The sequence below is a fragment of the Danio rerio genome, chromosome 6 (genome assembly GCF_049306965.1).
Source record: "Danio rerio strain Tuebingen ecotype United States chromosome 6, GRCz12tu, whole genome shotgun sequence".
In the NCBI taxonomy this organism is placed as follows: domain Eukaryota; kingdom Metazoa; phylum Chordata; class Actinopteri; order Cypriniformes; family Danionidae; genus Danio; species Danio rerio.
The window spans coordinates 20,384,239-20,410,445 of NC_133181.1; the positions used below are offsets into that span (position 1 = coordinate 20,384,239).

The following is a 26,207-nucleotide window of genomic DNA, read 5'->3' on the forward strand; positions in this document are numbered from 1 at the left end:
ATCATGAGTCCACAAAGTGATGCAAATGGATTTGCTATTTAAACAACGTGAAAATTATGGTCGTGCTGGGCTGAAAGTAGCAGCAAATCGTGCCAAGCATGTATTACGCCTGTTGTATGACAGGGCCCTAAATGTTGTTCTTCAGCAGGCACAGCCATTCAAATCATTTTGGCTCAACACTTCAAAGTAGTTTGAACGTCTTCTGCCGTTTATTATCCCTAATTATTTATTTAATAGACAACTAAATCAGAAGTTTTAAAGTAAATCAGATATTGAGTGCATTTCCTCATTTACAGAATAAAGTCAATACACTGGGAATACAATGTAGTTATGATTCTGATTCATGAAACCTGTAGCTTTGAATTTTTTAGACTTGTGCAAGGTTGATTGCACCTGATGATGATTGCATTTGTTTTTTTTGTTTTTTTATTCTTTTAACAGTACTATGAACCAAATCACAGCTCATATTTTGAATAACTAAACATTACCCCTAATTAAAAAAATTGAATTCCCAAAAACCTACAATTTCTATTTTAAAAAGGCCATCGAGCTGTGCAATAGAATTTGCATTGCAATACTGATGTAAATGATTCTAAATTAAGTAATACATCAAAATACTATTTAAAGAATCCTAATTAAATGGGCAAATCATACACAAGTAATGTATATTTTAAAAAATAAATTATATTAATATCTAATAAAAGAGAAACAACAGATACAAGCGATCTGCTTATAAAAATCTTGTGTTTCAGTTATTAGGAATGGGATATAAAGGAGAACATTAGGGACACGCTTAAAAAGAGTTTTCAAGTGCAAGAAGCTACAACAAATCTTAATCCATTATTAGCATTGTTTACCAGTTATTTGGAGTTTAGCATAGGGAGAAAGAACTGTTGTTTATTTTATGACTTACATGTTCATTGTAGATTATTAATCCCTCATCGCACACAGTCTTGTGGGTACACATATGTTGTTTCACACACCAATTGCATCCCCAGTGACTTTGCACACAACCATGGCAGCTGCATAAAACAAAGCAAAATCCAATAAAAAATAATGACTTAATGTAAGTATTCAAAAATACATAGCAAACTAAAAACTTGTTTGTTACATTTTGAAACTTGAGAACTACGTATCAGTCAATAGCTATGTTTCCATCCAAAGAGATTTGTGTGCAAAACTGAAATAACACATAAAACATTTGCGAATTGTTGCATTGTTTCAATCCAGTGTGTAAAAGGGAACAGTATTGTCACTTCCTGATAAACTGACACCAAATGCTGCGTTAGAAGCCACTGGGGGCCTTTTTTCCTAAATAAATTACTTGCACCCCAGATGGTATGAGATACTCTTTGGGAGCGCAGACACCTCTGCTCAAGACACCTCTGGAGGTAATAATACACTGTAAAACCCAACAGTCAACTTTATCAAATGAGATGAGTGCAGTTAACTCAAAATTTACTGAAAGTTAATTCTACTAATTTGAAAAGAGGTTTGAACTTAGTGTTGAAGGTAATGAGTTAATTAAAAACCTCATTACATCAACTTAAATAAGTAAGTTCAAAGTACTCATTTAGATTAGTTTAACTCAAATGGTTTGTAGCACTCGGTTTCCTCAAATGGTTTGAGTTGCCTTAACTTATTGAGTTTTACTGTACTCAGTTGGTTTGAGTTCTCTTTATTTATTGGGTTTTACTGTGCTCAAATTGCTTCTTTTACTTAAACTGCTAGTTTGATAATGCTGCCCCATCACGTCCATTTTCGTTATTACATAATCTTTTAAAACAAAATTATGCAAAAATTTATGAGCTAAATGTGTTTCTATTGTAGTTAATGCACATGTTCTTTTCAGTTTATCCTACTCTGTGTAAATACACACTTTTTCAAAATATATGCAGATATGCTTTTAATGCACAGATGGAAACGTAGCAAAATTTTATAGTGATGGACAAACCCCATGATAAGTGTCCAATTCTGTTTGCTTGTGCCCATAACATGTGTGTTTGACACTTACGGCAAGCTTCCTGCAAGCTGTTTGACTGAAGTGCAATCATAAAAGGTGAATTCTTGAGACGTCACAACAACATCACGGAATTGTACAGACAGCATGACTGTAAAAGAATCTGATTAAGAGGAAGAGAGAAAGACATGAGGGTCATGACTGCTATACTGTTTTTAGACACGACAGCTTTTGCTTGGTCACATTGAATATGTAAATACATAACAGATCACAGGTCAGAACTTGATGAATTTTCATCTAGCAGAAACAGGGTTGTCTTGTGGTGGTGGTTTGAAAAACAGGATGATAAATCTACCATTATAGTTCCACCCTCATGTTGTTTGATACCTGTATGACTTTTGCAGAACACAAAAGAGGCTTTTGTTGAAAAAATGTTGTGGAATGCACAGTTTGAAATCATCATGAGGGATTTAAAATCACTTAATTAATTTTAAAAAACTAAATATATATTTTGGAAGGTCTAAGCATTTTAAAACGTCTTCAATCTACCTAAAAGTTCTTCTCAGAATAGTTATTGATACCATGCACACCACAGATTTCTGTAGGTTTCTGAAATGTTAGTTAACTCTTTATGACTTATTTATAATTATAAAATTAATTTATAAATTATAAAATTATGAATTTACTCATGTTGTCATTTACTTATATTGTTCTGGACCAAAGAAAATTGGGTTGAGCTAACGCTTAAGGGCTTATAAAACACCAAAACATGTTTGTTTTTGGTTTTCTCAAATGTTTTCATTATGTGTTACTACCCAGGCCTCCTGCATCAAAATGTTGTATGTACACTAGACGATGACATTTTTTTCAGGAATCCCACAAGTCACAGAGTCTTCTTTGCTTTAAATAACAGGATTGGGATGGTACAGGATAAAATAGTTAACAGGAGCAGATGTGAGCGGGAATCAACCAATAGGAAGATGACAAAAAATGTAGTTTCCTTTTAATATGGTTACAATGTAACACAATTAAAAAAGAACTACACGACCCAGAAGCCATCAGTGCTGGAGGGAGCTTATATCAATGAAGTTCATGAGAGTTAAGTATAACGATATTAGCACACCGTGGGCTCTATTTTGATGGTCCATGCGCAGAGCGCAAAACGCAGGGCGCAAACGCTTTCAGGGCGTGTCAGAACGCATTTTTGCTAATTTACGGACGGGAAAATCCGCTTTGCGCCTTGGCGCATGGTCTAAAAGGGTTGAGTTTATTTTCTTAATGAGTTATAGGTGTGTTTTGAAAATATACCAATTAGAGTGTCACCTCCCATTCCCTTCAAGAGTCAGCTGCGTCGCGCCATTTAAGCGCATTCGCTATTTACAGGACGTAAAGTAAGTCTAAGTGGAAAAACTGAGCCTTTCACTAGCAAACGGTTAACAGTTAACAGTTTTTTTAACAGAAAACTGTTAAACAAAGCATCTACTGCCTGAGAATGAAAGATAATGGATCACTTTCGCTCTTGGATAGGGAAACCTTTACGCACAGACATCAATTAGTCTACAAATAAACAATTTTGTTTGTTAAGCGCAAATATTCGTTTCAAAACTATTTCTAAATTCGGTTCGGATTTCCAGCAAACGAATAAATGAACAACAATAACGAAGTGTGTTCAAAAACCTGAGTTATATCCTAAAACACATCTTGTGCCCCATATGGTCTAAAACATGACAGGTGGGCAAATCTAAGCTTGTTTTTAATAAAACAAATATAAATATGGATATAATAAATAGTACTGCTAATAATAATAACCTTCCTTCCTTTTTAGACCAGAACGCCTATGGGCGCACATATGAGCGCTAATGCATTTGCTATTTAAACAGCAAGGCGCAACGCCTCAAAACCACTCTTGGGCCAAGCTGAAACTAGCAAACAAGTATTGCGCCGCGCCTTGCGCCACATTGCGCCGGGTGTATGATAGGGCCCCGTATGTTGCTTGTGAAACATGCTTCATCTTAGTCAAGAACACCAGAGATTCAAAGACAAGTGGTCTAAAAAGCAGACTTGCAAGGCAAATTCGGAAAAGAATCAGTCAAACATGTTTTCGTTGGGTCAGGTGTTAAGTCTTTTAAGAATTTGTTTCTGCTTGTTTGATTTTTTGTTTCAAAACGTGTTAATCTTTAATCAATATGTTTAAATTGTGCATGCTGCATCTCTCTCTCTCTCTCATTATGCAAGAGCATTTTGGATGAAAATTGTTAACATGTTAATTTGAAAAAACTTTTTAATAAATGAGTAAATGCAGGTTAGAAATAAGGACTCAGCAGCTGGTCTAAAACAGGGGAGCAGATAAAATGAAATTCTATGTATTATCTAAAGACTAAAAGTAGAAAAAATATATACGGGAGCGGTACAAAAGCGGGAGTCATTTTAAACAGGAGTGGGATGGGAGTGGGAGTCATTTTAAACAGGAGTGGGAGTCATTTTACCAGGAGAAGGATTATTTTTTAAACTTTAGTCTGGGAGTGGAGCGGGACTTTTCTTTCTGTGGGAATGATACGAGACAGGAGGGAAAATCCGTTCGTGTGTCACCCTCTGATGTACTGTACACATAAGAGATCTTACTATTTAGCTAGAAATTCCCTCACCTAACTAAAAATATGACCCAATTATTTGATAGAAATCATGACCCTATAAATAAAAGTACCAAAAAATAGTAAAAATCCCTACCATTTGAAATTCCATTAAATATTTTTATGGAGTGGCAGGAGTCCTAAAATTAAATCTAAAACATTGACTCTGTCTAAAGAGAAAAGGACAAAGCAGTGCAGTTACAACCCTTTGCATGCTGTTGTAACCCTAAATACAAAGCAAAATGGAAAGAGCTGGGCACTTCAGAAATTGATATTCCACTACAATCACTATTGGGTAGCAAGATTTGACATAAACAGTATTTAAATTGCTTAAAACAGTGGTCCAAAGTTCCCCTTAGAAACTAGTTTACAAAGTGTAATCTCTTTAAATTAGAATAAATTGGGAATTTTATCGTTTTCAGAAAATCTTGGATATGTACGGTCTGGACAAATGTGATTTCCTTAGGTACCTGCAAACCAGGACCATAATAGTGAGATTAGGTGTTTGGAGAACCATTCCCCAACTTAATTGACTTAGTTATTGACATCTATAAAAACAAATACAATAGGAGACTTTTTTCAAAATTGTATTCTGCCATCCAATCCATCAAGGCATACTCGACAAATGACATCAGACTAAAATGGGAGAGAGAATCCAACCTAGTGATCTCGGAGGAAGATTGCTTGAATAGAGTGCATCCGGATTGTATTCTTATTGCTTTACTTTTTCCACATTTTTTATGTTACAGCCTTATTCCAAAATGGATTCAATTCAATTATTTACTCAAAATTCTACACACAAGAGAAAAAAGTTTTTTTTCAAATTGTTGCAAATTTATCAAAAGTAAAAAAAAACTGACAAATCACATGTACAGAAGTATTCACAGTGTTTGCTCAATACTTTGTTGATGCACCTTTGGCAGCAATTACAGCCCCAAGTCTTTTTGAAAATGATGCCACATGCTTGGCACACCTGTCTTTGGGAATTTTTGCTCATTCCTCTCAGTACCTCTCAAGCTCTATCAGGTTGGATGGGAAGCAATGGTGTACAGCCCTTTTCAGATCTCTCTAGAGATGTTCAATAGGATTTAGGTCTTGGCTCTGACTGGGCCACTCAAGGACATTCACTGAGTTGTTGTGAAGCCACTTCATTGATATTTTGGCGATGTGCTTTGGGTCATTGTCCTGCTGGAAGATGAACCGTCGCCCCAGTCTGAGGTCAAGAGCACTCTGAAGCAGTCATTCATTCAGGATGTCTCTGTACATTGCTGCATTCATCTTTCCCTCTATCCTGTCTAGTTTTCCAGTTGCTGCAGAAAAACATCCCCACAGCATGATGCTGCTACCACCATGCTTCACTGTAGGAATGGTATTAGCCTGGTGATGAACGGTGCCTGGTTTTCTCCAAATATAACGCCTGGCATTCACTCTAAAGAGTAAAATTTTTGTCTCATCAGACCAGAGTATTTGATTTCTTATGGTCTGAGTCCTTCAGATGCCTTTTGGCAAATTTCAGGCAGGGAGTAGCTTCCGTCTGGCAACTCTAACATACAGGCCGTATGAGTGGTAAATTGCTGCACAAATGGTTGCCTTTCTGTAAAGTTCTCCTCTCTCCACAGAAGAACGCTGGAGCTCAGGCAGAGTGACCATCGAGTTATTGATCACCTCCCTGACTAAGGCCCTTCTGCTCCGATCACTCAGCTTAGATGGCCGGCCAGCTCTACGAAAAGTCCTGGTGGTTCCAAACACCTTCTGCTTACAGATGATGGAGGCCATTGTGTTCACTGTAACTTCCAGAGCAGCAGAAATGTTTCTGTAACCTTCCCCAGCCTTGTGCCTTGAGACAATCCTGTCTCAGAGGTCTACAGACAATTCCTTTGTCTTCATGCTTGGTTTGTGCTTTAACATGCACTGTCAACCCTGGGACCTTATATAGATTGGTGTATGCCTTTTCAAATCATGTCCAATCAACTCAATTCACCACAGGTGAACTCCAATTAAGCTGCTGAAACATCTCAAGAATGATCAGTGGAAATAGAATGTACTTGAGCTCAATTTAGAGCTTCATGGCAGGTGCTGTAAATACTTATGTACATGTAATATATATATAAAGATGTGATATATATAAAGAAATTCCCTCACCTTGTCCAGGTGGCACAGATGGCAATGTATTTATGTGTGGAGAGGAGCAGATGACGCCGGTCTCTGTTACAATAGCCAAACTTGGCTTGCCCAGGAAGACACATGAATAATTGTGTCCTTGATCCAGTCTGGGAAGACCCGGTATTGCTAAAGAGATCTGAAAGTAAAAATAAAACAATGAAAGCGATCTGTCAGAGTGAAATGTTTTTGGTTATTTGAGTGCTCAGTTACAATGTGTTAAATCATAAAGCGTACATTTCTCCTCTCTTCTCGGCTGATGTTGGATGGATTGAGAAACGTCACACTCAGGCATTGTTGTTCAATGTCAAAGCTCCACAGCCACTGATCTTTCTGATTCCCATTACTACACTCGCTACGCAGGCCACACCTGGTGTACAAAGACACAATGTTCAAGAAACCAACTTCCCAAAACAAAGCATTATGGATATGTGGTTCTTCTCAAACTTGAACTTACTTCCCCTCAAGAACACACCAGCCACAATATGGATCATGAGCCATCAGACAGGACTGACAATCCAACTGCTTTTCACACTCTGCTACAGGCCTCTTCTCTAGCTGCGAGAGCACAGTAAGAAAACAATCATTAATAATAATAATACACATAATTTACTAATTATCATTAATAAAAAAGAGGAATACAAATAAAAATGTTAATATATTTTAATGAACATTTAGTTTCCAGGAAGTCAAAATTAACATCATTTACTCTGCACATTTCGATAGCTCAAGCAGAATAAAAAAAGTCCCTATTATAAATTATAAAGGGTTATATTTTGATTTTGGGTTCTCCAACAATATTCTGACATACATGCAAGGTCAAAAACACTTTTATTGTCTTATAATATGAACTTATTTTCTTTAATTTTCCCAATGATCCATGTGATTTCTTTAGATATGATTTCAATTGCTAAAAAAAAACGTACTGATAAAGTCATCTAAAATGGCAAAGAAACCGTTCACGCAGGACTCCCAGCGTTCAATAAGATTATTTGGATTCATATTCAATGCCTCCTCCTTCATCTTACCCCAGACATGCTCAATAATGTCTATCGCTGGTATATGGGCTGGCCAATCCTGGGGCATCTTGACCTTCTTTGCTTGAGGTACTTTGATGTGGAAGCTAAAGTATAAGAAGGAGCGCCATTCTGCTGAAGAATTTGCCTTCTACTATGGTTTTTAATGTAATAGGCAGCACAAATGTCTCTATACCTCAGGCTGTTGATGTTGTCATCCACTCTGCTGATCTCTTACAAGCCCCCATACTGAATATAACCCCAAACCATAATTTTTCCTTCACCAAACCTAACTGATTTCTGTGAGAATCATGGGGCCATGCGGGTTCCAATAGGTCTTCTGCAGTATTTGTGATGATTGGAATTTGTTTGTTTGTTTGTTTGCTTGTTGCACATCAGCAACTTATGTTTATTTCATGGCAAAATCCATTTAGTTAATAACATAAAAATATTTTATACATTATTATGTTTCATTTAATGATGGTTATACATGTTATGTGTATATATATATATATATATATTTTTTTCCACTATATGTTTGTACTCAGACTATCCATCTAGTTACATTTACATGCACACGCACACATGCACACATTGTGTTTTCATGTTTTTGTTGTTGTTTTGTTCTCTTCGCATGTGATCCCATTTTGTGTACTACTTGCATATTCTAAAAAATATATAAATACATAATAATAATAATAATAATAATAATAATAATAATCATAATTATTAGAACTTAATAATTTAATAATACAAAAAAACTACATTAAAAACAATATATATATATATTTTTTGTTTAATTTATGATAAAAAACTTAAACATCTTCCCTGAGGATACATTTTTAAAACATGTTTCCTCTCAGTACTCTCAGTACAATCTTGTCTAGTAATTTTTTTAATTTATCATTAAAAAAAAAACATGTAGAGTGATTCAATAGCTTTATATACTGTGCACTTTCAGATTTTAAACTTGGCTGAATGTTTTCATTCACCTACAGCTGTTACACACCGCAAAAGGTCATTACTAAAAATCCACAATACATGCTCTTTAACAGATCCTCTCCATTTATTAGTTTGCTGCAAGCGAGTAATGGTGATGTGTAAAAAAATGTAATAAATAAAAATTATATATTCAATTTTTATATTCACCCTATATTCAATATTTCGTTTCAATTTGAAATACATCACAATATTGAAGTTGATAGAAACTTTCAGAATGTGTTTAAGTCTAGCTTAAACATACATGTAGGGCTCTATTTTATCAACCTAGGTGCAAAGTCCAAAGCTCAGAGCAAGAAAGCATTAAGTTTTTTAAAATCCATATCAGCCCCAAAAAATCCCATTAGTGCATAGAACTTTATTTTGAATATGCAATTCATATGAATAGAAAAATAAACACATATTTAATACTATTATATTATTAATAATTTGATGCAATTTTGCTAGACTGTTTTGTAAAAACTATGACCAAATTGCATCGCTTAAGGGTCAGTTATTTTTCCCATATACAAGGCTGTTATAACATTTCAATACTCTTAATATACCACATTTCTCCAAACAATATTTCAGTTCCTATTGCAGTCCATTATATTATTTCCTTACCCAATGGGAACCAAAATTGTTTGGTTGCTAAGATGGTTTACAATATCCTTTTAGAAACTTTACAGTGAGTTAGTGATGAGAAAATGCTTTTTCATTTCGGTGGACTACCCTGATATTAAATTAAAGGCTGATACACACCAAGCCGACACCAAACAACTAGTGCAGAAAACCATATTGTACTGTTGCCTCACAATATCTCACGTATGGTTCCATCAGGACCAAAAAGCAGTGCATGAACACACCAAACAGACAAAAACTGACTGAAATGAGAACTGTGTTCTGCACCTGCATGGGAGGACATTTTGGTGAGGTCTTTTTGCACCCATGGAGAGCAGTATTTGTTTTCTTATTCACAACAGGAAACCATAACTTCCAAACATATAATATAGTTTACATTACAGCTGCCTTCATTGTGTATATCACTTCACTCTCATTCACACTCTAATTTGGTGTTGAATAACCAATCAGAGCACTCTCCTCAGCTGACTTTACATGCTGGATCGACACACCAATTTTATAGCTCTGAAGTTAACCCAATGAGAGGGGATGTGTGAAACACACCAAAACAACTGGCCAGACAGAAGAAGCTCAATGGCTGACCGTCTGCTTGGTGTGTTCCGTCCTTAAGGTTTTTTTTTTTTGCTCAGCTCAAGTTTCTTACCATCATTCCTTTCCAACAATAACTACTTTGTCAATAGGTAGCACTGCCAATTCCACTTCAATAAAGTGATACTTACCATGTTACTTGTCAAGATGTACAGATGTTTTTCTTGATGGTCAAGCCTCAGCTCTCTGCTTATTGGCACATTGGGCTGGATGGAGATTTCTGCATATTCTTCCACCTCACCATTTGGGCCAAGAAACACCTTGGGGGTGAAAAAAAAAAACACATTCTGACCAAAACTGAAGAAGAATTAAACATGCTTTAAAATGCCAGAGCAGCAAATCAATGGAAGACCTGCATGTAATAAATAGTCAAAAGATCTTAGCACTTAAAAAGAGAAAAAAAATAATACCTTGTGTAGGTTTCCTTGTGAGTCCCCTAAAAAGGCAATAGTGTGCTCCTCCCTGACACTCACAGCCACAGCAGTGAGACGGACAGATGGGCTGTCAAATATTGGCTCAGCTTCCACCAGCACCCGGCTAGCCATTGGACTAGGAGTGTGATCAGAGCCACATGGGTACGCATCTAAAGTGTTCTGTTGAGACGAAAGTTAAAAAATAAATAAAAGTCCAATACATGACATACTGTTTTAAATGCCTTTTATGTGTATAAAATGTGTATTGTCAGAACAGCCTTACTAACAAAATTTCATTCTTAAATTTTTAAAAATCCTTTTATTTAGCAAGAATGCAAGAATGCACTTAATTGACAAAAAGCATTAGCAAACAAATATTATGTGAAAACATTTCAATTATTTTAAACAAAAGATGTTTTTCAATGTTTGGTCATCAGATCAAATCAATAACTGCTGTTAAATGTAGGTTATTTAATATACAGGTGGTTTTTCCTTTAATAAAATACTAGATTTTAGCTAAAATCGTGTTCCTTGCTAATTTATCGCTAGCTATTTGCTGGAAAAATAAAGGCTGATTTATACTTCTGCGTCAAACACCGGCGTATGCTACGGCGCTGACGCATAGCCCGTCGTCGTGGCCATCGCCGTCACTGACGTGCACCTCTCAAAAAATGTAACTACACGTCGCAACGACGCGTAGCGTAAGCTCTGTGATTGGTCGGCTTGGTAGCGCTGACGAGTCTGGGCGGGACCGAGAGCCGCGCGAATGGCGCGACGCCGCGCGAGCGATTGTTTACAAGTGTGGAGTCCCGTGAAGGATCTCCGGATGGAAAGTTTTGTTTTGTGCTTACCTCATAGCTAAAGTTGTTGCATGTCCGCCGGTTCCTGCCTCAAAATGAGCGAGTTTGAGCCACTTGTACATCCCGGAAGTGATCAGGAAATTCAAAAAAGTAGCGAAGAAACTCGACACAGAGGAACATTTACACCTCACTGCCAACTAGCGTTTCGGAAGTGTTAATGCAGTCCGACAGAGACAGCGCGCAGAAGTATAAATGCACAGCCACGCGCGTTGCCTGCGCCGTGGGTTACGCCGGTCACTTGACGCAGAAGTATAAATCAGGCTTAAGCAGGCAAAACTAAATGAATATGTTGAGGTTTTACGAAGCAAAATGACAGATCACTACAATTACTACCTTTAATTCACAGCCTCTGTAAATAGTCTGGAATGCTTTTGTGAAAACAATGATGCATACTGAGGCGCAAACTCTCCGGAATCCAGGAAAACACAAGTTGGCTAGTACATCACTTGTGAGTTTGAAGCTGGTGCTTAAAACTGCTGTACACAAGCTAAGACTAATTGCAATGGCTGTGGATGAAAAGTACTAATAGTCTGATTCATAAATCTTGCAAAGATCTAAAATTTCACTTCATAAGACATCAATTTATTGTCATGGATTCCAGGGAATTCATTTTGTTTGGTCTGTATACGATTATTGCATTCTCTAAATGCTAGCAGCCTCTAATTTACCTTTTATTCACGCTAATATGTTTTTTTAAAGTTTTTCTAAAGGGAAAAAAAACTATCTACAACCTGGGTGACCTGAAAGAGATACTAAAAGCAAATCCTCAATTCTGTATGAACTATGCCTTCATTTCTCATATCAGCATATTATTAGAACGCTTTCTTCAAATACAGACTGTAGACTGGGGTTAGGGCTTCTGAAAATATAGTTCTGCCATCAGAGTTTTTTTTTTTCTTGTCTAACATATTAAAACTAAACACAGCTCGGCTGTTACTTTTATGTGATAAGCTCATTCATGCCGAGAATAACTTTAATAATAACCAGAGTAGCGTAAATATTAGGGCTGTGTGATTAATTGAAATTGAATCGCGATTTGAAACGTTGCGATTAGCTCAATCGCAATAGGCTGCGATATGAAATGTATATGTATTATATAATTTCCCCCACTCAGAGCAAATGCGTGACTGGTGTCTGTGTGTGATATAAACAGTAAAGTGCGGACAAGTGGGATGATGGCGCCTGCCGCTTCAGAATTATTAACAGACAAATTCATATCAAAGAAAAACAGCATGTTGGTAATATGGGAATATGTTGGTTTTAAAGTCACAGACACTGAACAAAAACAGGTCATTTGTAAGAGCTGTCGTAGAATTGTTACCACAGCGTGAGAGATTATAACAACCCGCACCTAAAAAAGCATCACAGACACCAGGTGATAACTAAAGCCATAACTCACTACTGTTTGCTCTAGAGAAAAAGTAGTGTTTCATTTCTAAATGTTTACATACAAATTTGAATAAATGTTGGAGTAAGTTAATATCTTTTCAGTTCCTTTTTTGACTAACACCCATGGCATTTTAGCAGTAGGAAGAAATAATACAGAATATTGAGCTGAAGCTTGACAATTAGCTTGAAGCTTGAAGCTTGAAAATTAAACCGCAAATCAAATAGAATATCTGTTAATAAAAATTGCTAATTGCCCTAGAAAACATCATTCTATTTATGACACATGCAAAGATATTTTTGCTATATAGGCCTGTGCTCTTTAAAACAAGAGTGAATTCAGATCCTAAAAGACACTGACCCTCTGTGTCATTATTATTATAGCTAGGATGTGGATAATAATTATCATCTTGCTCGTTATCATCCCTAACTCCTGGTGCCATGTTAAAATATAGGTTTGCTTACTCTGAAGACAGACATTAAGTGTTAAGTGACAAGTTTGAGGAACAAAGGTTACTGCTGTACAGCTGTACCAACATTTGAAGGGTTTCAAATCCTTGTATCAAAGTTGTTTCAAAACTAAGGGCAATTCTGAAAAAACATTTTTGATCTACTTCAAATGTTGACAATGATATATATTTAAACTCATGGAGACTTTTACTGGACAATTTAGACCAGGGGTATCCAACTGCAGGCCTGGAGGGTCGGTGTCCTGCATAGTTTAGCTAAACTTGCTTCAACACACCTGCCAGTAAGGTTCTAGTATATCTAGTAAGGGCTTAATTAGCTAGTCCAGGTGTGTTTGATTAGGGTTGGAGCTAAACTCTCCAGGACATTGGCCCTCCAGAAACGAGTTTGGACACCCCTGATTTAGACCTTGTCTATGTTTTAAATTTAATTTCAGATGAACTTAAGTGGTCAGGAATGACACATCATAATTAAGTTAATTAACTTTCTGTTCTGTTTTGCTTGTTTTTTATGTCCAATTTGGACCAGGGAGGATATACAGTCTCTGACTATAAAAGATTGCTCAAGTGATAAAGAGAACTATAAATGTATAAAGACGAACATATCATCTTTGATATGCACATTTCTAAGGCCTCGCAATTATCAACAAAGCATTGAATTTTTTTGTTCACTTGGACTTTGAGGTGCTTTTCTTTCTGGAGATGAGCTTCATAATCTAACTTTAATCATACTTGATAGGCTGTAAAATCTAGATCCATCAAAGATAAAATAAATATATGCCATTTTTTTCCAACTAAAATAAATGTTCTTTACATTGTCAATGTTAGACTTGTCAAACTAAGGTTACAGGTTTATCTGTCATTAAATATAGAGCTCTAGAAATTATTTGATATAATAGTGGTACTTGAAAGCTGTTCACAGTGAAGCAGTAAACTTACTAGTTTTCAAACTTACCGCTGGAAGATTGGCACAGTTTGATTTGACTTCATACTCAATGTATGCAGCCTCCTGTCCATCTGCACGACCCATTTCAGTGTAGCACAGATCTCTTGTGGAATTGATACGTTTATCCACTTCTTCGAGTGAAAACACGCATACTGCAGACTCTTCGTTGGGCCGGCTTGAGGAAGCGAAATGACTTGAAAACACTCCCAACAGGACCTCTTGTTCTGAAGTAGCTGCATTTTCCCTTCCCCAAACTTTGCCAAACTTTGGCAGGCCAAGATGTAGAGCTTGCAGGAGGTTATAATTCTTTCCTCTGGATGAACGGCAACTTAATGGAACTTCAACATAAGAATAATACGCAGTGTCATCCAAACACATACGGGAAACATATGTGCGATATTCCCTCGATTGTGACTTTAAGTCCCTTCGATAGAACATAAAGTAGACATAAGAACGATGTGTAAATGAGGTCACGAAATGATGGTCGTACTCCGAAAGCCTTCCAGCTACTGCTAACTTTGAAGTTTCTTCATACGAGAAAACGGGTTCTGTAACTAAGTTTCGAGTAGATATTGGAGGTTGACTGTTGGTGTAACCACGTCCAACGAATAACATTGGCTGCTGTACCCCACGTCCTCTTGTGAGTGCCACAAGTCCTACTGTAGACACGCTGGGGTCATTAGCAGCCACATATTGTGTATCCACAGGCCTTTCTGCAGTGAAAATCACTTTCCCTACTGCATCCAAACTTCGTTTCTGACATATTCCTTGATGAACACTTCCACAGCTGATGAGTTGCTGACTGTAAGGATCCACAAGTAGTAGCTTGTTGTGGTTATTGGTCAGCTGTGCTTGTGGGCAGTTTGCTTCACTGATGGGGGGAAGGCATTCACGACTGTCTATCACAGGCCCCGTCTCTTCCTCTGCCTCAAGCTGAAGATCTGAAGAAAGCTGGTAAAGTCGATCACGGCCACCTAAATACACTCGACCCACTGAAGGGTCAGGATGCAGAGCCAGGTGCTCAAAGTAGGTGTCATTGCGTAAAAAAGTGGGATGTTGTCTGGAAGAAGCTGAACTCTGGGTGACCGCGCAGCAACACAGTATGGTGAAAAGAGAAGTCACACACACCATCCCAGGTGGCATGTCAACTATTCTGACAACAAAGAAGGACAAAAAATAAAAGAGAGGGGAAAAAATCGATTAAACAAGTGAAAATTTCATTTTGCTAATGAATCTTCCATTATTATTATTATTATTATTATTATATATATATAAAGGTGTGGTATGTAAGTTTGACACCCAGTGGTTGAACTAGTTATTGCATCCCTTTTTAAAAACACATGAAAGCACAGGTTGCCAGATTATGTGCCTGACTATCGAGTCTAAAGGCTGATTTAAGGCTGATTTAAACCGTGTTGTAAATAAAAGCAATGGCCCGCGATAGAAGGATTATATTCCATATTAAAAAGAGTTTTTGTTTCAACCAATACCTGGAATATATATTTTAGAAATGGCTTCTATTTCTTGCAGCTGAACAACAGGATAACCTGACAATGATCACCTGATACACCCCATGTGCTTTGTTTAGTGTTAAATGCTAATAATGTGAGTTTAAATGAACTACTAAAAGCAGCAGCAGATTAGGACTGTGACTCAGTACAAGCCAACAAATATCAGTGATTCCGCCTGAAAATTTCATAATGTTAAAGAGGTTAAATATATATTTATTGGGTTATAAACCTTACCATTTCATTGGAGTGCAGTAAGTGCACTATTCTGTGCTTCTGAATGGCTGAATTTAACATTTTGTCATTTTGCATATGGTGCAAACAGCTAAATTGCTTTTCACTGCAAATCTTCTCACGTATCATGTTGTTAGGATACAGGGTTACAATCTAACCTGCTCACCTAATATTTACATTCGTAATATTTTTATTATTTCCTAATTAATAACCACCTCATGTGGAACTCTGAATCTGCTTCTCATTTCGGAGTCTGCTACTGTCCACCGGAAGTCACATTTCGGTCATGGACGCATACAATTAGTCATTTAGCATACGCTTTTATCCAAAGCATACTTTTGAGAGCCTTTCTGACTGAATGAATAAAATATGCAGAACAAATGATTCAAAATGTGAGGACTTGAGATGGAGATGCGATTTGTAATGTGACAAAATAACCAGCGTACTACCTGATATACTCACATTTGGGCCTGGGCACGCTTATGTCATCGATGATGCGCTGTTCAGTAAGTGCTTTCGCTAAGCACAGTGGAGATTTCTTCCGTTATATCGTTTAAGTCATTTGATATGCAGTGACACGCAGTCGAATATTTGGCTGAACAAAAGCCATTTTTGAGACTCATAAACAATCATAAAGTCCTCGTGCTGCAGGTATTAGGAGGTTTGCTGAAGGTGCAGCTGTGGTGCAGTGAGGGGTTTGCTTCAGTTTGAGTTCATTGAACAGTAAGAATGATTAATAAATCCATAACAAACAGCCCCTTAAGTCACGTGGTCACGCTTTCAGTTTCGGGCTCATTTTGCACTCACACAAAAGCGTACCGCGCCAAGTAAACCGTGCCTGAGCCCAATTCAGAGCGCTCACACTTCTCAAACAATCTGGGAAACGGGCCTGGGCATGGTTCGGATAGCATAGTGTGAGTTTGAATGAGGTGGTCTTTTCTCGGATCAATTGTAGTGAGAAAGTAAAACGATCTGAACCAGGCTATATAACAGTGTATTATCGATATGTAATAGGCATATATACGGCTCTATGAAGAGAGAATTATGAGTAGGGCTGGAAGTCATTCCTACAGGTAAATGTGCGTTTCATGTCAAATACGAAAGTGAAAGCATGCTAACTATTAAGCTGTTTATCCGTTAGCAAAATTAATCGAACAACAGTCTTGGTTTAACTGTTATTTCTTTCTATAATGTAAATCATATAATGCATAATACTAGCCAACGGCTGTGAATGAGAAAGTCTTACCTCTGATTTATATCTGGTGATGATGTCTGTAGGTTTCACCATTAAAAATGAAAGCACAGCTTTTCACTAATAATGTCTTATTGCTCATCCTTATAAATAAAAAGGACGCATGACAGCTGAGCTGGACTCGAAACTCGCACATGACTTGTTTTAGCTATTTTAGTCTGTTTAGAGACTTTGTCGTGTGAAAGCGAACCGCACCAAGAACAAAATGCAACATTCTAACAATTTTAATCCCTGTTTCGAAACAAAATAATCGATCCACATGTGTGAAAGCACCCTTAAACTGCATAGCCTGGAGACCCAGATAAACAATGTATTCATCCTTATGGCCACTCAAACCTCATAGATTTGTGAAGTTTGTTAGGGAGGCAATATGTTACATTTTAATTATGTTAAAATGATCAGAACTTCCCGTTACTAAACTTGCAGACTATAGCTTCAAGCTTTATTTTTATTTTTTTTTTTTTATTTTTATTTCGCTACACTCACATCCTAAATATATACCTCATGTCTGCTTTTGTCTGAAATCAGTAGGTACATTTTCCAGAAATTATTCACTATGTCTCTTGGCAGTGCACAAATTGATATGGGAGTGTCATGGCTGATACTATAGAAGCTTGCCAGACAATGAGAAGCGGGGGAGGGGTTTGTAAAGGGTCAATTAACCCAACCCTATTCTCCAGTTGTCCTCTGTCTACATTTTGAAGTTCTCAATGTGAATCTACAAATTCTACAACATGGTTTGTATGACATTCAAAACAATGCATAGCAATGGGGTGTACATAGTATTGGGATTATAAGTGGTCAGACTGCCAGTCAATCAAACCCTTTGTGATGGGTCAGGTTTTTTTTTTTAAATCAGCATAACCACTTGAAAGACCTAAAGATAGAACTCTCCAAAGAACTTGAATATATAACTTACTCAAAACATTATTCATGTTATTAAAACAAAAATTTTAATAGTGCCAGTTCATACATTCATTGGCATTTCCAAAAGCACTTAATTTTGATGGTGGCCTTTAAACATTTTATTGATTAAATATAACTTTGCAACTGTGTTATCAAGCAGTCAGGATATTTATGCAGTTAATTAACGTTCTCAAGTTATGAAATTCAAATTAAGAAATTCAAATTCAAAACATTTCAACAGCTTATAAAAAATTCAGATTTATTGTATTGTAATTATCAATAATCCAAATTGACACAATTTAAATTTAGATTGTTTTGGCATATTATTAGCTCCATAAAACTTCAGATATATCCTGAGCACACCAAAAACTACATCAAAGTGGCAACAAATTAATCAAACATACTGTAACCAAAAAAAGGCAGTGTTTTCTTACCAGGGTTTGATCTGCAGAGTCGACATGCATACACACAATGGCGTCAAACAAAAGTCCCCATCACCTAAACCTAAGATACACAAAGAATGGAAATTAATAAAAATTACGAAAAATTTACATTTACAGTACTTAAATCAAGTGTATGCATTTGGTAGGAGCAACAATTTAGTCAATTACAAAATGTCAGGACGCAGATTAATTGGATATGCATGACTGTAGATTAGGGCTGGGCGTTTAACCAAAAAGTAATCGAAATCGACATTCGGAACCTGCAATCGATTACATTTTTCCAAGTCAATTTTTTCCATTATTTTCCCTACTGCATGTGAAGTCACATGACCCTGCTCTGTTATGTTATTTCACCAACATGTGGAGCATGGACAACTTAAACACTGAGACAACAGAGCAACAAGAGCTGCTTGTACCAAAAAAAAAAAAAAAAAGTCATATTTACTGTACAAAAATGGTCAGCAAAAATAAATCAATAAAATAATCGTTCATTATTTGTAATGTAAAGTGAGAGTAAAAATGTCCAGTTAATCGGGAAATTGATTTTAAGCCAAATCACCCAGCCATACTCTAGATACATTTCTGTAATAATGAAAAGAAGTTATTCCAGATATACCCAAGTACAACGTAACACGTCCACAAGCAGTCGCATTGTTTAACTATTATAATAATTAAACAGACTTATTGAACAGCCCAGTGTCATTTTTGAGGGTAATTTGTTTTCCAAAATGATTGCTGTAGGTAGCACATTTCACAGTAGATTCAAAGCAAAATACCCAGGCATTGGTGTTAAATGTGTTTAATTTCCTCTACAAACATGATTGTAACAATTAAAATAAATCCAAAATTTTATTATATATTTTATATTTTAAATAGGAGTGGGGGAACGAATTAAATTCATCGATTCATCAAAAATCTCTATTTACCTATTCTAAATCAATTTTCAAAAGTTTAGATTTTATTTTGTATTTAAATTAGATATCTAAAAACAGAAAAAATAAGCATTCATAGGCATATGCACATATGCTGCTGAATTCACTTTATATGGACAAAGATCGACAAACTTAAGAATTGTAAAGATGTGGCACAGCACTCCACGTAGGATCCATTTTGCAACTGGCTTCAGGATACTGTTTAAATTCCTGTCACGCCACAATCGAGTTGTCAGAGACAGCTCAGCACTGTGCTTCAAATCTAATATTTCAATTTCCAAATATAATTTTTAAATAAACTATTTTGTATCGAAGACATTTCTTTGTTAAAATGTTATTAAACTAAAAACTCTCTTTTTGTTTGTTCTTTACACTTTGTAATCTAATCTAATCTAATCACATGTCCAAAGAATGGAAGTAAAAGGTTAATGCTCTGTTATGTTTGAAATCCATTAAATTTAGCTTTTCATGCTGAATTTTACCCTAAAATTTGGTGTATATTGTAATTAAGATATCAATATATACAATGTTTATATCAACTGACCTACAATACTTTTAAAAAAGTCACAGCTGCCTCTATGAGAGGTTGTATTAACAAAATATTTGAAGATTCTACTGTATTGAATGAATGAATTGAATGAATAGTCCACAGGCCTTGCAGCAGGAAAGATCTGTTCTGTAAACAAAACATGTCTAAACCTGACAACCTCAATAGGAAATATCTGCTAGACTGTGAAGCAAATTTGAGAAGTAATAGTAATATCCCTACCAGCTCAACGTGATCTTATGAGTGTTCATGCATTTTTACGTAAAGCATGGTTTTAACATTTACATTTACACAAACACTAAAACTTACAAAGCTTAGTTCAATTAAATTCAATTCATGTTTATTTATTTATTTATATAGCGCTTTTCACAATGTAGATTGTGTCAAAACAGCTTAACATAGTTTATTAAAGTCCAGATTTCAGAGTTGAAGTTCAGTTAGTTTAGTGTGGTTTAAATTTCACAACTGAAAGTTCAAAGTTCTTTAGTACTGACAATGACATTTAAAAATGTAAATTACTCATGTGACTGACCAAATGAAAAGCAAATGAGTAGAAATCTTTAAAAAAATGTAAACTGTGGTAACAATATTTTGTTTTTATAGTATTCAGTTATCATGTCATATTACATTTACAAATACATTTGGACATTCAGAACAACACTGTATTTCAGATATTTCATTTTGCTTTTATACAGTTTTATACAGTTTACAGTAAAAAAAATTGTTACAACCGAGTTGCATATTTTTACAAAACATTTCCAGTTATTTAAAATTGTTTGAGAATTGAGAGTCACTGCAAGTAACATTAACAAGAGTGTTAAAAGTCCTATTGCTGTTACAATTTTTATCTTCTAGATCTTAAAACACAAGAAAATAACCACTTGTTGCATAAAATACAATAAAACAGAGAAAAACAATCAATTTCAAACTGATTTTATATTCAATCTAGAGAAAAAACAATACTTGGGGAAAAAAGCACAGTCATCTAATGCTGTTCTCAAGTCAAACATACAATTATTTCTTTGGTCAAAACTTGTACACACTTGCCCAAAACAGCTTTAGGGTGAGAAACTCCTTATACCTTATACCAAAACATCAACTGAATGTTGTCCAGCCCCTAAAAATATCCTTATTCATGTGACAGCCATTTCAGATTTGTCAATTCAAGAAATACTAAAATTGATCAGATTAATACAAACATTAAATACAAACATATTCTTGTAAAGAAGATATTATTTTGAAAGCCCCTACGGTTTATAAGAATCTCAACAACTGAAATTGCTTAATATGAATGAGGTAGATATTTAAAAAATCCAATCGTATACAATCAGATCCTGAATCATACAGATTGATCCTTGGAAAGCTAAATATTAACCCAGAGAGAGGCCAAGCCAATGTTTGTGCACCTTTGAACCTGAAACACCCAACACCCGACTAATGATGTAATATACTAAAATAAAATTATACATGTACAATTAAAAACAAAGTAAGGCTTTAGAAGATGTGGAATGTAGTGCATGTGTTTTATGAACTAATTTCATTAAGCTTTTTGCAAATTTAGAATACCTCCTTAATCTCAACTGACATTCTGTTAAGTCCTTGTTGTCAGTCATGAACCTCGCTGTGTTTAATTGATGGTAATCTGTATGGCATATGCTGTAAACGTGTCATGCATGCATCTAATTATGACCTCTAGACTAGATTACTGCATTTAGTTATTGTATGGTTGTCCTGCATTCCAGTTGGTTTAAAAAGCCTCAGCTAGAGAGAATTCTAGAAGAAGGATCATTATATTAGCCAGGATCTGATGTCATAAGTGTGACATAGTGAAATGACAAAGCAAGTAAACAATTCAAGCCAGAATGAATCACAAATGGAATATGGAATATTAGATTATCATACAGATGTGCACGAGCGAATCCCTCCGTGATGAGTAACAGTTACTATGATAATGGTCCTAAATGCTGTTTTGTCTGTGAACATTGGAAGTTCTGCTTTCATTTGCGGAATGAGAAACCAACTACTGCCTCATGCGGAGCGGAAAGACACATCCTCTTGCGCAGACAAGACTTGGCTTTTGTCCATTTGGTGTGTTTATGTGCAGCTTTATGGTCCAGACGCAATCCAATGCAACACAGTTAGGTTTCATTGGTGCTAGTTGATTGGAAATGGCTTGGTGTGCCCTGGCTTTAAAAGTGTGCTTTTATGTTTAATGTTATTAGCTTTGTTTCCAATTACCCATTTTTATGCGCATTTTGGATATGCGCATAAAATAAACAGTAGATGTAATAGTATAGGATAAAAGAAAAAAAATGGACAAACTACAATGGAAACACTTTACCGACCAAATTCCATGCGTTTTATTATAAGAGATCATGTGATGATGAAAATGTGTGTGAATGGACAAACCAGCAGGCTGAGCACATTGTAAAAAATCTGAAATGTTGTTTTGGTCGTTCTAAAATGCCAGTATTAGTGTTATTATACTATTAATTAGCTCCAGAATCAAGAGCATCTGTGCTTCGCGTCTTAGGCCTTCAAACACCACCGTGAAAAACCACAAATGAAAAGACTCACGCAGATTCTCTTATCGCAGAAAATTGCGTTTTTACTGTTTATATTTGGCACCAGTTAATCAGGAAGTGACCATTTTTGTTTACTTTGACTCATTGGATGGTAACTGTAACGAAGGGTCTGACACAGAGGGATCCATTTGCAGTACGTTTATTAAACAGTTTAATAACAAACACACAATAGATACTGGTGTGTGAACTCACATGAAATACAAGCTTATAAGGCAGATAGGCTGGCGGCTGGCAATCATATGTGTCAGAGGCAGGCGGTAAGGATCAAAGTCGGTGATACAAAGCAAGGTTCTAGACAGGCAGCAGGCAAGACAAGGTCAGGAAACAGTCCAGGTTAGCAACAGGAGATCAGGCAAGGATAAGTAATGTCAGCAGGGCAGAACAAGACTTCACACTGGAGTGTGTGTGAGGGCAACTTATATGTGTGTGAGTGTGATCAGGTAATGTGTCTCAGGTGTATAGCAATCAGTGTCTGAATGGGATGAGGATGACGTAATGTCAATAATCCGGTGATGATGACCTCTGCTGGCCAGCGAGGGGAATGGCTGGGACCGAGTCGGTGACAGAAACGCTGCATTATTCGCACATCTTTTATGCGATACTCCAGTTAATTCACTTTTTGGATGGAAACATCGCATGCGACTCTCAAAAAGAAAGAGTTGACTCAGAGTTGTTTATATGTATTATTCTCCAAGTGGATTTTCAGTCATTTTATTGTGACATCTAAACAAAACAATGCCCACCCAGGGTTCAATGCTGTGCAGTGGTTCAGATTTTTACTTGCCCTGCCATTTTTTTCACTGGCCCCACCAAAAAAAAATTCATAGTTATTTCTTAGCCACAAATTAAACAAACAAAAAAAAACATGTCAAAATGTTTATAAATCTAGAATTTAAGTATTTAAAATATTTTAATAAATGTATGATAATCAAAATTCAAAGTGTTTTAAAACAAAAGATGGCTAAAGACCTGCCAAACTGACAGCAACCTGTACAAAACATCACTTAATTTTTTTTGTCGTCATGTACCCTTGTAAATGTCTGCTTCCAAGACGTTAGAAAGAAATGTTTTCCTTTAGCATAATCATTTGATGTTACTGCCATGTTGCTGTCTCTTCCCTGTACTGGTTGATATGAAAAATGCTTGCTCACAACATCCAATCAGAGAAGAAGAACAGAGAAGGTTATTATTTGAAGGCTTGAAAACACAAACTTTCTCAATTCTACTACTGTATTTGTATTGACAAATAGTCACAGTCAAATTAAACTTTAATGACAAGACAGCAGTGGCCCGATCGGGCCAATAACGATCCTGTCTACTGTCCCAAGCATCTCACACGCTGGCCCTTATATTGTTGAGCTCTGCCCACCCTTATTGCACTCACAGACCCAGTACAACTTAAACCACTCTTCCTCAAACACAGAAGAGGATTGCAATATTACACAAAGATGCTGTCCTCAGACTGTGAGCAAAAAAAGCTTTTTGTGCAGCTCTTTTTATACTGCTTTTACAAACAGCACTAGTTTTGTTAGTCTATGTTAGAGTACCGATCTTCTCCTCCGAAGTTTCTGCATTCCCAAGGACTTGGTCTGCGTCCAGATCTGACAGTGGTCCTGCACCCAGGAATGACCACAGCTCAGTCCTTAAAGGTCAACTAAGACACCAGTAAGAAAAGCTCTTCAGATAGATCCTCAGCAAAGACATCAGTGAAGAGTTTTTAACTCAGATCCCCTGGGTCATCTTGAATAAATCACGCAAGTACTAGTTGGGACTTACACCCCTATCAGGAATGATGCTAATCAAGCCCAAGACCACTGATAAACCTGTCGTCTACAACTGGTTTTATTGCAGCTTTACTTTCTTTACTTGCATGGCCTGGGGTGAATTGGGCCCCCAACTGCCATGATCTCTGCACAGGTTTTTTTTTTTCTCCATTTCAGTCACATGATAAAGTTTGGGTTCCTTGCTACTGTGTACTTTGGCTAGCTCAGATGTTGGCAAGCTCTGTCTGGAAGAGCCGTAATCCTGCTGAATTTGGCTTCAAACGTAACACACCTGAACAAGCAAATCAGTGACTATGTTTATTTCAAGGGTCTCAAACTGCTGGCACAGGCCACTGACGGCCCACCCTTCACCTCCCTCCGGCCCGCAACTGGTGTCAAAAATATAGCGAGATTCGGCCTGCCAAAACATATTTTTTTGAACCACTATCAATGTTGTACAGTCGCATCTGGACACTTGTGCTACTGACCCGCCACCTATAGTCGACATTTAAAGTACTGCAGATTAGTCTTACTTTCATTTTCTCTCACTCATGTGTTTTATTTCTAGGGCTGATTTAAACTTTAAAATACATGTCTGTAAATGCTCTATTTTTACTAAAGCTCTATTTTTGAAAATTTTCAAGGGTTGTTTGTTTATTATCAGTTTTATACCACCTGTATTTTGTTGTACAAACACTTCTTTGAGTCTTACATGTTATGCTGGTGGTGTAAATATGTGATCAGTTTGCTAATATTTGATTCATTCATTCATTCAGTCATTTAGCGACAACTTTAACAGCAGTTAATTTCTCACATTATGCCTGCAAACATGATGGCAGATACAAATTCTCAAGTAATAGGCAGCTGCTGCCATTTCATTCACTAACTTTTCATTCATGCCCCCAAAGTCACTAGAAAGTCAAGGCACTTCATAATGTAACATAATGTAATCATAACTTCTTCCAGAATTCTTAGCAGTCATCAATTCCCACTTTGACCAAAAATGCGCTCTCTTGCTTGAAGCCATTCTCATTTGTTTACTGTCAAATGTCTAACAATTGGCGAGTGCACATCATGTCGCAAAATTTTGCAAAAAGTACTACAAATGGTAATAGTTTGATTAAGATGTTTACATGTCTCTACTGCACGTCAATAATGTGACGTTTTAATGTGATTTTCTGTTTAGTTAGATTATGACTTTAGTCAGACTAGGGTAATCAAAAATCTATGTTTACATGGTAAACTCATAATCAGAGTATTGTCTTAATCGTATTAAAATTAGAGCATTGGTGTCCATGTGAACATACTGTCTTAGTGTAAAGCCTCAGTCACACTGTACTTTTCGGCCACTAGACTTCCATTCATACACACACGAATGCAGTAGAACGGAAATGCAAACTCGTGCGACAAATTTCACATGTTGCTGCTATTCAAAATTCAAACTTAGTGAACTCTGACCTGCGAAATTGCATCTTATGTATGTCTGTCACAATAATCATTATATCGACTTATCGCACAACACATGGACATGACTTCAATCATTTTTGGTGATGCAATATATATCGCCCTAACATAAAAACTGATTCTTGCAACATTTTAGCTGATTGTGCAACATATCTATCTCCATTGTAGGTGTCAATGTCAGTATGGTTTAAAAAAACACTATAGTATATTTTCATGTGGGTGCCAGACAACTGAAACAGATCTGGTACAGATATCGCAGCCTGTTACTTTTTAGCTTGCGCTTTTTTGTTAACATTTATTATTATTTATTTGGGGTATGTGTTTTCACATTCTGATTCCAACGCCTAATTATTAAATTGTTTAAGAGATTAAATATTCTCACGAATAATATATTATGTGTTCTTTGGAAGAGTGTGCTTGCATCGTGATGATATTATATTGTCATTCAGGCATTATATAATGCGGGGCATAAAATGGCCTTAAAATGGCATTCATTTTGTTTATTCCAATATATTTTGGTGTAACAA

The 26,207-nt window shown here is 36.3% G+C and overlaps 1 protein-coding gene across 3 annotated transcripts in view; it reads right to left on the reverse strand.

Annotated features, from left to right (window-relative positions):
* Positions 1–26,207, reverse strand: part of plxnb1b (plexin b1b) — a 104,540-nt gene that overhangs the window by 51,637 nt on the left and 26,696 nt on the right. For 2 of the 3 annotated variants that reach the window (XR_012407913.1, XM_005166242.6), the window contains exons 2-10: positions 18,381–18,450; positions 14,056–15,199; positions 10,385–10,567; positions 10,106–10,234; positions 7,208–7,308; positions 6,988–7,120; positions 6,733–6,889; positions 2,015–2,123; positions 914–1,022 (exon numbers count right to left, since the gene is read on the reverse strand). Coding sequence is in view for 2 of the 3 variants with exons in the window: in XM_005166242.6 (XP_005166299.2) it covers positions 914–1,022; positions 2,015–2,123; positions 6,733–6,889; positions 6,988–7,120; positions 7,208–7,308; positions 10,106–10,234; positions 10,385–10,567; positions 14,056–15,189 (2,055 nt within the window). In the remaining variant the exon portion in view is untranslated. The remainder of the gene's footprint in view (positions 1–913; positions 1,023–2,014; positions 2,124–6,732; positions 6,890–6,987; positions 7,121–7,207; positions 7,309–10,105; positions 10,235–10,384; positions 10,568–14,055; positions 15,200–18,380; positions 18,451–26,207) is intronic. The other variant, XM_003198785.7, reaches the window with a different exon arrangement.